Source organism: Bos indicus, chromosome 8, assembly GCF_029378745.1.
Source record: "Bos indicus isolate NIAB-ARS_2022 breed Sahiwal x Tharparkar chromosome 8, NIAB-ARS_B.indTharparkar_mat_pri_1.0, whole genome shotgun sequence".
In the NCBI taxonomy this organism is placed as follows: Eukaryota; Metazoa; Chordata; class Mammalia; order Artiodactyla; family Bovidae; genus Bos; species Bos indicus.
The window spans coordinates 83,117,792-83,131,160 of NC_091767.1; the positions used below are offsets into that span (position 1 = coordinate 83,117,792).

General features: G+C 38.2%; 2 protein-coding genes across 3 annotated transcripts in view; one reads left to right on the top strand and one right to left on the bottom strand.

Annotated features, from left to right (window-relative positions):
• HABP4 (hyaluronan binding protein 4) overlaps nucleotides 1–13,369 on the top strand; it is a 36,236-nt gene that overhangs the window by 11,695 nt on the left and 11,172 nt on the right. The window contains exons 3-5 of one of the 2 annotated variants that reach the window (XM_019966542.2): nucleotides 311–472; nucleotides 685–753; nucleotides 2,723–2,806. In XM_019966542.2, coding sequence (XP_019822101.2) covers nucleotides 311–472; nucleotides 685–753; nucleotides 2,723–2,806 — 315 coding nt within the window. The remainder of the gene's footprint in view (nucleotides 1–310; nucleotides 473–684; nucleotides 754–2,722; nucleotides 2,807–13,369) is intronic. The other variant, XM_070795110.1, reaches the window with a different exon arrangement.
• The window catches only part of CDC14B (cell division cycle 14B), a 161,527-nt gene that overhangs the window by 4,176 nt on the left and 143,982 nt on the right, over nucleotides 1–13,369 (bottom strand). The window lies entirely within an intron of this gene.

Here is a 13,369-nt window from a genome sequence, read left to right on the forward strand (position 1 = left end):
GTCAAATGACCTAGAGACAGAAGTGGCTACTGGATTTAACAAGGACATCATCTTCAGCTATTTTCCTCATCTGTGGGCACTAGTTATAATGAATAAACTGTATGCCAAGAGCACAAACAGTGTCAAAGGTGGTATGTGCTCAATAAAATTTAATTATTAATTTATTATTCAAGCCACAACATATGTTCTTTCCAACATACTATAGCCATAATGAACTTCTAGAATTTTTTTTTCCTCAAAAAAAAAAAAAAAAAAAGCCTTAGCTCTTTAATTCAGTTCACCACTTTTTATGGTACTCATTTCTTCCTAGACCAATTGACAGGTTTGATCGAGACAGACCACTGCGAGGACGTGGAGGCCCAAGAGGGGGCATGCGAAGCAGAGGCAGAGGTGGTCCTGGGAACAGAACTTTTGACGGTTTTGACCAGAGAGGGAAACGAGAATTTGAGAGATACGGTGGGAATGATAAAATGTAAGTTTCTTTCTAATGCTATTGTCTCTTTAAGATCTTGATGTAATATATGGTGTGAATCTGTTGTATGTTAATATTTAGTTGACTTTATATTAGTATGCAATTATTCCTGAGGGAGCTGATCCTGGGACAGCTTTCTGATCAACTTTTCTAATTTGGAGATTGACTGGAGACAGGTTTCTAGTTTAAGGGAATACTTTTTCTTTGTCTAGAGCAAGCAAAACTGAAGACAACATGGGAGGATATGGAGTTCGCACCTGGGGATCAGGTAAAGATACCAGGTATGGTGCAAATATGTATCTTCTGTGAACCTGCAATTAAGTGGAAATATCTGGACCTTTGTTTGCCTGTCTTGAAGATTATGTCCTCTGTGGTATGCTTGTGGCGTCTTTATACTTGTGTGCTTTATATAGAAATTGAATTTAACCTTTTGTTTCATGAGATAACTTTTAAAAACAGGTTTGCTATGTTGTAGTTAGCTTTGAAACCACTTTCAAAATTCTTTTGTCTTATTTAGCCAAGTAAATTTGTATATTTGTTCATATCCCAAGCACATGGCACTGTATATTTACCTATGCGTCTGATTGCTTTTTTAAATTACTAGATATTCTATACTTTATTTCTCTGTGACCTTCCAAAGTTTTTATATATATTGTATCTTGATCTTATAAAATTATTTGCAGATCCAAGCTCAATGACAAGTTCCACCTGAGGTTCAAATCTGGCATTTCTCTGAGGTTTTATGGTATCTCAGATTTGAACCGGTTTTGCTATTTAGGGGGAGGTACTTAGTTCTGCTGTTTCTGTTATTTCAGGGCTGCAGGGAAATATGAGGAATGAGTTGCCCTAGGATGTGTTGTAGGGCAAGCTTTACACAAGTTTGAAGGCTTGAGGAGATCAAGACTTCCACATTTCTTCTTTTGAAGAATTAAATTTTTTACATAAACTTATTTTTCTTAAATTTTTATCCTTAAAAAGAAATGTATACGATAACAGCAAATATAAAGTTAGATTTACTACCATTGCATATCTGTGTTGTCCTTGAAAAGAAACTTGTTAAATGTTTACAGATCTTTTCATTTTATTTTACTGTGATAATATATTTTTTAAAATATACAAGTACCTTCTGAATCATCTGATTTACCACCTTATTTAATACTACCACCTCATTTCAGTTTGCATTTCAATTTAAAATCATTTTGGCTCCAAATGATTACTTACTCTAAGAGGTAAGTGTTGGCCTTGGAAGAGACCAAAATGTGCTCCTAGTAGGTGGTATGTCCCAATGTTACAATGACGCATATCCCAGGGCACTTAGTTTAGATTGCTTTGTGAGTTACAAAGTCAAAGCTCTTAGGTGGTAATAATCTGTAATTGAATGTTTTTTTGTAGCATAAGACTTTAAATTCTTATTTAATACACTGAGATTTTGATTTGCCACCATGATATAGTCCAGTCGTGTGCTTAGTCACTCAGTCATGTTCAATTCTTTGCAACCCCATGGACTGTAACCCGCCAGGCCCCTCTGGGTTTCATGAGAATGAAATTTCTTTTGCTAATACTTTTTTAAAAAGCAATATTCATATAGGATTAATATCAACATAAAAATTAAGATTATTATGCAGTTAAAATTCAAATTGTTTTTCATTGTGCTCTAATTTCTTTTTTTTTTATTTTTTTTATTTTTTTTGTGCTCTACTTTCTAATCTGTAGATTGTATATTTAGATGTGACAGTATATAAATTAATGTTTCAAAGCCTTATTTTTCTGGTAATCTGGTAATTACACCTTTTTGTAATCCTACACATTCCTTTTTATGGAATGTTTCTACTTTCTTGCCATTTTTTAAAGTTTGATAAAGTTTGATATGATAGGCATATTCTTATCTATTTTAAGTCATTTAAGGCTTACACATTGAGAATTTTTATGGTTCCTGTTAATATTTGGAATTTCCTAGGATAATAACAGATTTGAATAGTTGTTCTGGTCCTTTCCAATATGTTTTTAATTTTAGTCCATCAATAAAAACTTGTATTTATCAAATACTTTTACATTTTTGGAAATAATTTATATGGATTAGCAATTAAGAGCATTTTTTTCTCTTTTTATTTTGATGTGGGTTACTTGTATGTACATATTAATTCCTTGAGGGAAAAAGGGCATTAAAGTGTGTTTTTTTCTGTCTTGAATATAGAAGGTCATTGATGTAAACAGATTTGTTTGATTAGACTGGTTCTTGCCGCTTTGCAGTGACACGGACCCGGCTGCCCCCATGGAAGAGACCACAGTGGTGGAGGAGTCCCTGGGCCCTCTGGAGGATGAATCTCCAGCTAAGTGGGTATTTCATTCATTTTCCCCATTGGGTTGTTGGTCTTTTTCTTAAAGATTTATACGAAGTCTTCATAGAACAGGAAGCTCAGCCTTTTATCATGTCACAGAGGATTGGTCTTAATGTGTTAATGAATAATCAAACTAATTAATTCAAATCATCAGCAGCCTGTACTGTAACTAGTTTCTCTCTCTCAGTACCCCTATGTTTTGTCCTTTTATTTTCTTCTGGTCCCTCCTTCCCTGTTTTCTTCATGGAGCTTAGTTCCTTAGTCCATCTCTAGCACCCTTGCCCATGGGGTCTATGAGTATCTTGCTAGCAGAATCCACCTCCTGGACAACTGATGGCCATCTGCCATCTCTCTACTTGCACCCACAGACTGAGTATTGCAAGTCCCTCAGCAGGCTGATGGGAACTCCTGTAAATTCCTGATCACCGCATTTTGAGATGAGCCCTCAACACTGCCCAGCAATGCCCATTTCTTGGATCACTCTTCCCCCCAACCCACTCCAATGACCGGTTCACTTCTTGTCCCCTCAAAGCCCTGACACTGCTTCCCACTTTCTCCTTCTTCTATCCTTCCGACATTCATACCTCCTCTTTTATTTTCTGAGTACAACTTTGCTTCCTATGCCACAGAGAAATTAGAAGCCATCAGATGAGAACCTCACACTCTCCTGGGCTTCTTTCCTCATGGTAAAATAGAGTCTCACCACCAATCTCTTCAGCCTTTGGTTCGTATTTCCTTCTGACTTCACTGAAATCTCAGTTAGCTCTTTCCTTTTCAGACATACTCACCTTCTTCCCGCCAAATCTGGTCTTCCAGTCAGCATTTTATATGTGCTAAGTCTCTCTTGTTTTAAGCCTCTCGTTGCCCCTACATTCTCATCCACCTTCCTTTTCGGGGTTGTGTGCACTCTTTCTTCATTTCTTCCCCTTCACTTCCTCTTCATTTCATCCTCACTTCACTCCAGGCCTGGCTCTGTCCTCACCACTCTTTTGAAACAGTCATCACATGTCTCCAGATCTAACAGATATTTCAGTCTACAACTTTCTTGATCTCTCAGAACATTTGACTTTACAAGCATCAGATCAGATCAGATCAGATCAGATCATAGCACGCCAGGCCTCCCTGTCCCTCACCAACTCCCGGAGTTCACTCAGACTCACGTCCATCGAGTCAGTGATGCCATCCAGCCATCTCATCCTCTGTCGTCCCCTTCTCCTCCTGCCCCCAATCCCTCCCAGCATCAGAGTCTTTTCCAATGAGTCAACTCTTCGCATGAGGTGGCCAAAGTACTGGAGTTTCAGCTTCAGCATCATTCCTTCCAAAGAAATCCCAGGGCTTATCTGTTTCAGAATGGACTGGTTGGATCTCCTTGCAGTCCAAGGGACTCTCAAGAGTCTTCTCCAACACCACAGCTCAAAAGCATCAATTCTTCGGCGCTCAGCCTTCTTCACAGTCCAACTCTCACATCCATACCTCAGAGATATTGTGGGTTTGATTCCAAACCACATCATTAAAGCTAATATCACAATAAAGTGAGTCACACAACAGTTTTTGGTTTCCCAGTGCATGTAAAAATCATGTTTACACTATAGTGTAGTCTATTAAGTGTACAATAGCATTGTGTCTAAAAAAACCAATGTGTGTACCTTAAGTTAAAAATACTTTATTGCTAAAAGATGCCATCATTGGTGTCTTCAGTGAGTTATAACCTTTTTGCTGGTGGAGGGTCTTGCCTTGATGTTGTTGCTGGTGTTTGATGGAGGTGATGGTTGTTGAAGGTTGGGGTGACTACGCAGTTTCTTAAAATAAGACAACAATGAAGCTTGCCATATTGATTGACTCTTCATTTGAACACTTTGAGGCCATTATAGGGTTATTAGTTGGCCTAATTTCAATATTATTGTGTCTCAGGGAATAGGGAGGCACCAGGAGAGAGATGGAAAGACCAGTTAGTGGAGCAGTCAGAACTACATATAGCAGTTACTCATTATGTTCATTGTCTTATGTGGGTGCAACTGGTGGCATTCCAAGACAATTACAGTAGTGATGTCTGTGGACCTTGGGTCACAGATTACCATGACAAATATAACAGTAATGAAAAGTTGGAAATATTTCGAGAATTACCGAAGTGTGACACAGAGACACCAAGTGAGCAAATACTATTGAGAAAATAGTGCTGCTAGCCTGGGCTGCCACAGATATTTAATATGTTAAAAAGGCAGAATCTGGGAGCTCAACCCAGTGCTCTGTGACAACTTAGAGGGCTGAGATGGCATGGGAGATGGGAGGGGGATTCAGGAGGGAGGGAACATATATATACCTGTGGCTGATTCATGTTGATGTATGGCAGAGGCCAACACAATATTGTAAAGCAATTATCCTCCAATTAAAAAAAAATAGAAGGTTTAAAAAAAATAAAATTTTGTGAAAATCAAACAAAAAAGGCAGACTCTGTGAAGCACAATAAAACAAGGTATGCCTGTGTTGATTTCCACTTAACCACAACCATCAGTTCCTCCCTTGCAGGCTCAACCTTGTCTTTCTGCTCTTTTAGAATGTTGAGTTCTTCAGGGCTCTGCCTTAGACCCTCTTCTATGTGTCTGATGTCTGTTTATAATGTCTCATGCACTCCTGCAGCTTGAATTGTCGTTTATCTCCTGACTCCGGAACATATACCTCTGGCTCCAACCTTCAATATGGATTCTAGGCCCGTGTGTCCATCTTTCTCCTGAACACCTCCCCATCAGCATCCCAAATACACCTCATGCCCACCGTGGCCAGAACTGAGGTCCACAGACCCCATTTTCACTGTGTGCTTAGTCACTCAGTCGTGTTCGACTCTTTGCAACCCCATGGACTGTAGCCTGCCAGGATGCTCTGTCCATGGGGATTCTCCAAGGAAGAATACTGGAGTGGGTTGCCATGCCCTCCTCCAGGGGATCTTCCCAACTCAGGGATAGAACCCGGCTCTCCCTGCAATGCAGGAAGATTTTTTACCGTCTGTGCCACGAGGGAAGTCCCCATTCTCATTAGGTGTTTCGGTCTTTCAGAACAGCATCAGCACTTATCCAGTTGCATAAACCAGAAACCTAGGAGTCATTCTTGAGATTTCCTTCTTCTTGACCTGCTGTCTCTCCAGAATCCAATCTGTCACTCTACCCTGAGGATTTGTACCTTTTTGTATCTACCATCTCCACTCACCACCTTAGTCTCAGCTACTGCTGTCTGTTCTCTCACCAGAGCTCCTAAGGGGGCTCCCTGTATTCTCAGCTTCTATCAACCTGTTCCACACCAAAGTGGCTTTCACACTGTCATTCTGATCGGCGTGTTCCCACTAAGACCCTACCCCCAGTGGCTTCCTGTCCTTTTTCTGTCCCTTGCCTTGACCTGCGCAGTCCTGCATGGCCTGACCCCCAAAGAGCCCTCAAGTTCAACACGCCTATGCCTTCTCCACATGTTTACCACATGGCCCTTTTTCTTGTTCGCAAGCACCTTTCTCTAGCTCCTAACCATACCTGCCAAAAAGCTTTCACAAGTGCTGTTTTCTTGTTTTTCTATACTTCTCTTCTACAGCCCCGTCACCTATTTATTTAGCTCTTACTCATCCTTCCGCTGTGAAGAGGCAGGGTATCAAGTGGTTAAGAGCAGAGACTCTGGGCCAGTGTTCTGGGTTCAAATCCCAGCTCTGCCATTTACTAGTTTGGGCAAGTTATTTCATCTTTCTGTGCCTCAGTTCTTTTCATCTGTAAAATGAGAATAATAATAGCACCTACATTTGAAGGCTGTCAGAAGGGTTGGTTGGGTGTGCATGAGTTTCATGTAGGGTGGGGCCAGCTATATAAATATCTACTGTTATTATTGTTACTTATTAGAAGAGTAAAGTGCTGCTATGATTGATGATTGTGAAAGCTGTTAATTTACTATTCAGAACAACTAAGAAGTGTATTTAATTAAAGAAATAGATTAATAGTCAATATGAATATTTAGACAGTGAGTTAACTAAGGAAATAGATCAACAGTGTATATGAATGTTAAGAAGTGAGTTAACTAGATACACTCAGAAAAACTGGATCCTTTTGGAGCCAGTAAACCATTATACAAGTTCAGATAATGTAAGGCAGAATAATAGTAAATTATAGCATAATTATAATCTTTAGAATTAATTGAGGTATTCTAGCATTCATAGTGTTAGACAAAATAATTTAAATCAGTTATTCTGAAAGACAAAATAAATACTTAATGATTCTGGTGGCAGTCTCATTGTCTGCGATATCCTGGTGGAGCTAGTCAGCAAATCTCTCTCTCTCTGCTGACCACGGTGGACAGTGAACATCCATTTAGATTTGCAGGAGCTGCAGTGCACAGCAGCTGTGCTCTAGTTGCTGAGCACACTGAGAAATTCGTGTTTCTGCACTGCCTTGTCAAATTTTAAAATTATTACTACTAACATTTCTAATAATACAATTACAGTTTTTTATAGTTTCAAAATTAGGCTTATAAATACATCTTAGGATGGAGATGCTCTTGGTCTCAGCTTTGTCTGGATATTGATCAAGCCAGAATGTATATTCAGTGAGACTCTTGGTTTCATACTTCTCGCTGTGCCCAGTTGCGTCTGAATCTTTGCACCCTGCAGACTGTAGACTTCTGCTTCTCTGCCCTTGGAATTTTTCAGGCAAGGATACTGGAGTGTAGTGCCATTTCCTATTCCAGGGGATCTTCCCGACCCAGGAATCAAACCTGCATCTCTTGGGGTCTCCTGAATTAGCAGGCAGATTCTTTACTACTGTGCTACTTAGTTGGTAAATTTAATGTACCCTCAACATATGCTCGAACCTATGACCCAGAGTACATATATTTTCCTCAAATTGGACACATTTTGTTGACAATTATATGTGTTATGACCTTCCTTCCTTCCTTCCTTGATTCATTACAGAAGTATTATGTTTCTTGTCTTGTGGTGTGCTAATGTCCAAGGATACCTGTGACAACTAACTGTGTTTTGCTTTAAGAATAAATTGAACATTTACCGAGCATTTTTTGTATGCCAGTAACTGCTCTAAGTGCTTCTATGGTTTAACTCACTTAATCTTTTGCTGCTTGTGAAGGAGAAGGTACTGTTAATTATTCTAATGCTGAGACATATAGGTTAGACAACTTAGTTTTTGTAGGTAGCAGAGCCAGAATTTGAACCAGATCTTGTAGCACAAACATTCATATCCGACTCTTTGAGACTCTGTGGGCTGTAGCGCGCCAGGCTCCTCTGTCCGTGGAATTTTCCTGGCAGGAATACTGGTGTGGGTTGTCATTTCTTTCTCCAGGGGATCTTCCCAACCCAGAGATCAAACCTACGTCTCTTGCATTGACAGGTGGATTCTTTACCATTGAACCACCTGAGAAGCCCTATACTGAGTGGTAGGAAAGGTTAAGAGTGCCATTTAGATGAACTTGCTATTAAGAACTGCAAATGGGAGAAGGTGGTTCTGTAAGCAGGGAAAGAGCTACCAGGATCACTGAGGATTTGCCTGTTCAGTAATATGGATCAACAATTGCCCCTTCCATCCTTAAAAATTATTAACCATGAGAAGAGAATGGTGAGGAAGCATTATTACAAAATATCTGCAATGAATTATTTTGTACTTTGTTTCCAAGCATATTGGCTTAGACAATGAAGATTATTATGTACTGAGTTTTCTTAATGCAGGACTATACCTCTTTAAAAATTTTTATAGCAAATTTATAAGGAACTCAAAGTTTATCATGAAATTCTCTTTCCTTTCATTGGAAGGAAGTAGGTGGTATTATTTACATGTTAGATTAGATCCATGTGCTCCAGTCAAGTATTCACTGAGTTAAGTTTTATGTCTAGAACCCACTTTTCCTTGATTCACATTTTCACAAATTCAGGTGAAAAGATAACTGTCTGAATGGAGGTTTTGACATCTGAATTGAAGATTTGTATGCTTTCTCTGTCCATATCTCAACTGTCTTCCATCTAAGCATTTTTTCTGCCCTCCTATTCCCTACATAGCATAGAGGCTGAATGTGGGCTTTGGAGATAGAATGACTGCATGTGAAACTTGTTAGCTATTTGTTAGCTGTATGATCTCCCTTCTTGATTTTCTTACCTGTAAAATGGAGCTGTTAATTTTATCTAATTTGTGGGATTAATTATCACAGGCAAATTAATGTAAAGCACTTTGAAGAGCATTTGGCACCCAGTAAACATGCAGTGAATGTTGCATTACCCACTTATTTCTACATAAAGGTAACTGTTGTTAAAACAGCTATTTCTTCTGTAATTTCACTCATTTAGAAATAAAATGTATTATTATCAATTTTACATATCACATTGTTCTCAAGTCATACATTTGACACCTTATGTTTATAAGCAGTTTTGAGAGAAAATTCTCTCCAAAATTTTTCTGTCATAAACCAAGAGCTGTAAATATATTTGAATTATTCAAAAAAAGGATTGTTGACTTTAGACTGATAGCAGTTATTATGCTTTTATAACTGTTAGAAATACACTTGCATTAGTCCTTCCTGAAACTGAGAATTAGCTGTAACTCTTATTGAATAGCCAGTCTTTGCTAAAATGACAGTAAAAACTGAATTCAGTGCTGATTCAAGTGGGACAATGGAATCTTCCTGTTTTGTTTGTTTGCTTAGAGTGTGTTTTGTTTCTGTTTTTCCTCATTTTTGGTTCACTGGGTCTTTGTTGCTGTGCACACTTTCTCTAGTTGCAGTTAGCGGGAGCTACTCTTCACTGTTGTGCCCGGGCTTCTCATTGCAGCGGCTCCCCTGTTGTGGAGCATAGGCTCTATCCAGGTGTGCAGGCTTAGTAGTTGTGGGCACATGGGCTTAGTTGCTTCATGGAATGTGAAATCTTCCTGGACCAGGGATCAAACCTGTGTCCCCCCACACTGGCAGGTAGAATCCCAACCACTGGACCACCAGAAAAGTCCTAGAATGTGTAATAATTTTTGGTCAATAGACAACAAGGTTAAGGAACCTATCCTTGGTAATTTTATACTGTTCCCAGCGGGGCTTGTTGAAATGGCAGGTGATAACGGGAAATGCATACAGGGCATCGGTAAGAACACCTTTGAATGAGGTGCATCTGAGTGAACAGTGTCAGGCTGATCACCTCCATGGAGGGAATCACTTGTGGCAAATGCCCTATTCTAAACTGCACTATTTGCTTTATTTTGGATGTCTTTTTTCCACTTCAGGTCTGCTTTTCTTACATGCCTCTACTTTTTTGTTCTATTTCTCTATGTTTAGACATATGTTTTTAGGACAATTCCTTGTGGTCTTAACACAGAACCCATTCTTACTGAACTTTTTGGAATTTATTAACTTCTATTAGGTTATCTTAGTTATGAAAGAATCCTCAAATTCGTAGCATCCAGTTCCACCAATTTCTTAATTCTGTCACAAATAGGCTACAAAACCCTCACGACGCCTTAATATTTCTTTGTTTTTAGCTCCTTTTGTTAAAAGTTATAGAAAAAAATGTATTTAAATAAGAATGGTATATTGAAACTGCGAGTAAGTAGTTGAAATTAAACTGTTACGAAATCATGGTCATTCTTGTTTCATAGATTTCTCTACCCACTTCTACTGCCAGGATATGTTACATATCATCCAAAAATGTTTCAGAATAAAGAAAATAACTGGAATATTGTTATCTCATCTAAAATTTTTAAGCAATTCCTTAATCTCATTAAATATCTAGTCAGTTTCTGGGTTTCCCTGATTATCTTAAAATCTTTTCTTAAAACAATTTATTTGTTTGAATTAATATTGAAATATACATTTTAATGGGTGTGTTTTTTATATATTTTTATTAATAAAGCAACATTATTGAGGTATAATCTGAATTCGATAAACAGCACATATCTAGTATATACAGTCTTACAGGTTTCAAACAATCAAAGTAATGAGCACATCTGTCAGTCCAGAAAGTTTCTTTGTATCCCTTTGTAATCCCTCCCTCCTGCCCCTTCCGCTTAGGCAACCAGTGACCTACATTTTTGTCATTAAACATTAGTTTGCAATTGCTATAATTTTATATAAATGGAATCATACAGCGTGTATTCTTTTTGTATTCTTTTTTCGTCTATATTATTTACTAAGCATGCATATTTTAAGATGCATCCAGGTTGTTAAATGTGTCAACAGTTTCTTCCTATTTATTGCTGAGTGATAATCCACTTTACAGATAGACCAATATTTGCTTAACTATCTACCTGATGATGATCATTTAGATTACTTAGTTTTTGCTATTATAAATAAAGCTGCTATAAACATTTTTGTGTGTCTTTCTGTGGATATACATTCTCATGTATATCTCTTTGATTTCAATGATCCAATGATGGTTTAGTAGCGTATTGTTTAGCTGCCACATGTTTGTGTTTTTTAGAGTTTTTTTCTTGTAGTTCATTTCTAATCTCATATCATTGTGATCAGAAAAGATGCTTAATATGGTTTCTATTTTCTTCAATTTACCAAGGCTCACCTTGTGGCCCAGCATGTGGTCAATCCTGGAGAAGGTTCCACGTGCACTTGAGAAGAAGGTGTAGTCTTGCTGCTTTTGGATGAGATGCTCTATAAATATCAATTAAGTCAAACTTATCTAAAGTGAAGAACTGGCTTTTAGTTTCATTGACCTTGGCGATTGTTTTCTTTGTCTCTGTTTCATGTATTTCTGCTTTGACATTTACAGTTTCTTCTGCTGACTCTAGGTTGGGTTTGGTTCTTCTTTCTCTAGTTTTAGGTGCACGGTTAAGTTGTTTAGTTGAGATTTTTCTTGTTTCTTGACCATTCTTGTTTGGACCATTGAGCTTTCATTTTCATTTGTAAGTATTTTTTTAAAATTTTCTCTTTGATTTCTTCAGTAATCCATTGGTTAGTAGCATATTGTTTAGCTGCCATATGTTTCTGTTTTTTATAGTTTTTTCTTGTAGTTTATTTCTAATCTCATAGCATTATGATCAGAAAAATTGGTTGATATGGTTTCAATTTTCTTAAATTTATCAAGGCCATCTTGTTCCCCAGCATATGGTCAGTCCTGTAGAATGTTCCATGTGCACTTGTGTAACCTGCTATTTGGGGTAGAATGCTTTATAAATTGGAGAAGGCAATGGCACCCCACTCCAGTACCCTTGCCTGGAAAATCCCATGGACGGAGTAGCCTGGTGGGCTGCAGTCCATGGGGTCACTGGGAGTCGGGCACGACTGAGCGACTTCACTTTCAATTTTCACTTTCATGCATTGGAGAAGGAAATGGCAACCCACTCCAGTGTTCTTGCCTGGAGAATCCCAGGGACAGGAGAGCCTGGTGGGTTGCCGTCTGTGGGGTCGCACAAAGTCGGACACGACTGAAGCGACTTAGCAGCAGCAGCAGCAGCAGCTTTATAAATATCAATTAAGTCCATCTGGTCTAATGTGTCATTTAAGGCCTGTGTTTCCTTATTAATTTGCCATCTGGATGATCTGTCCGTTGATGAAAGTGGGGTGTTAAAGTCCCCCACTATTACTGTAGTTTTAAAAAATGATTGTATTATTGTCAGTTTCTCCTTTTATGGTTGTTAGTATTTGCCTTACGTATTAAGGTGTTCCTATGTTTTTGGGTGCATATATAATTAGAATTATTATATCTTCTTGGATTGTTCCTTTGATCATTATGTAGTAGTCCTCCTCCTTTGTCTCTTGTAACAAGTCTTTGTTTTAAAGTCCATTTTGTCTGATATGAGTATTGGTACTCCAGCTTTCTTTTGATTTCCATCTGTGTGGAATACCTTCTCCCATCCTCTTACCTTCAGTCCGTAAGTGTCCCCATGTCTGAGGTGGATCTTCTATAGACAGCATATATATGGGTCTTGTTTTGGAATCTACCCAACCAGTGTATGTCTTTTGGTTGGTGCATTTCATGTATTGGTATTTTGATTAATCAATAATTGCATTAGTTATCAATATGTATGTTCCTATTACCATTTTCAAAATTGTTTTGAGTATGTTTTTTTAGGTCTTTTTCTTCTGTTGTTTTTCCTACATAGAGAAGTTCCTTAAGCATTTGTTATGAAGCTGGTTTGGTGGTGCTGAATTCTCTTAACTTTTGCTTGTTGAAAAGACTTTTTATTTCTCTGTCAAATCTGAATGAGAGCCTCACTGTGGAGAGTATTCTTATTTGTAGGTTCTTCTCTTCATCACTTTAAATATTTCATGCCAGTCCCTTCTAGCTTGCAGAGTTTGTGTTCTCTCTTGCAGAGAAATAAGCCAATAACCTTATGGGAGTTCCCTTGTATGTTATGTTATTTATCGTTTTTCCCTTGTTGCTTTTAGTATTTTGTCTCTAATTTTTGTCACTTTGATTACTGTGTGTCTCAGTGTGTTCCTTCTTGGGTTTATCCTTCCTGGGACTCTTTGTGCTTCCTGGACATGGTTGACTATTTCCTTTTCCATGTTGGGTAAGTTTTTAAATAATATTTCTTCAAATATTTTCTTGGGCCCTTTCTCTCTTCTCCTCCTGGGACCCCTATAATGCAAATGT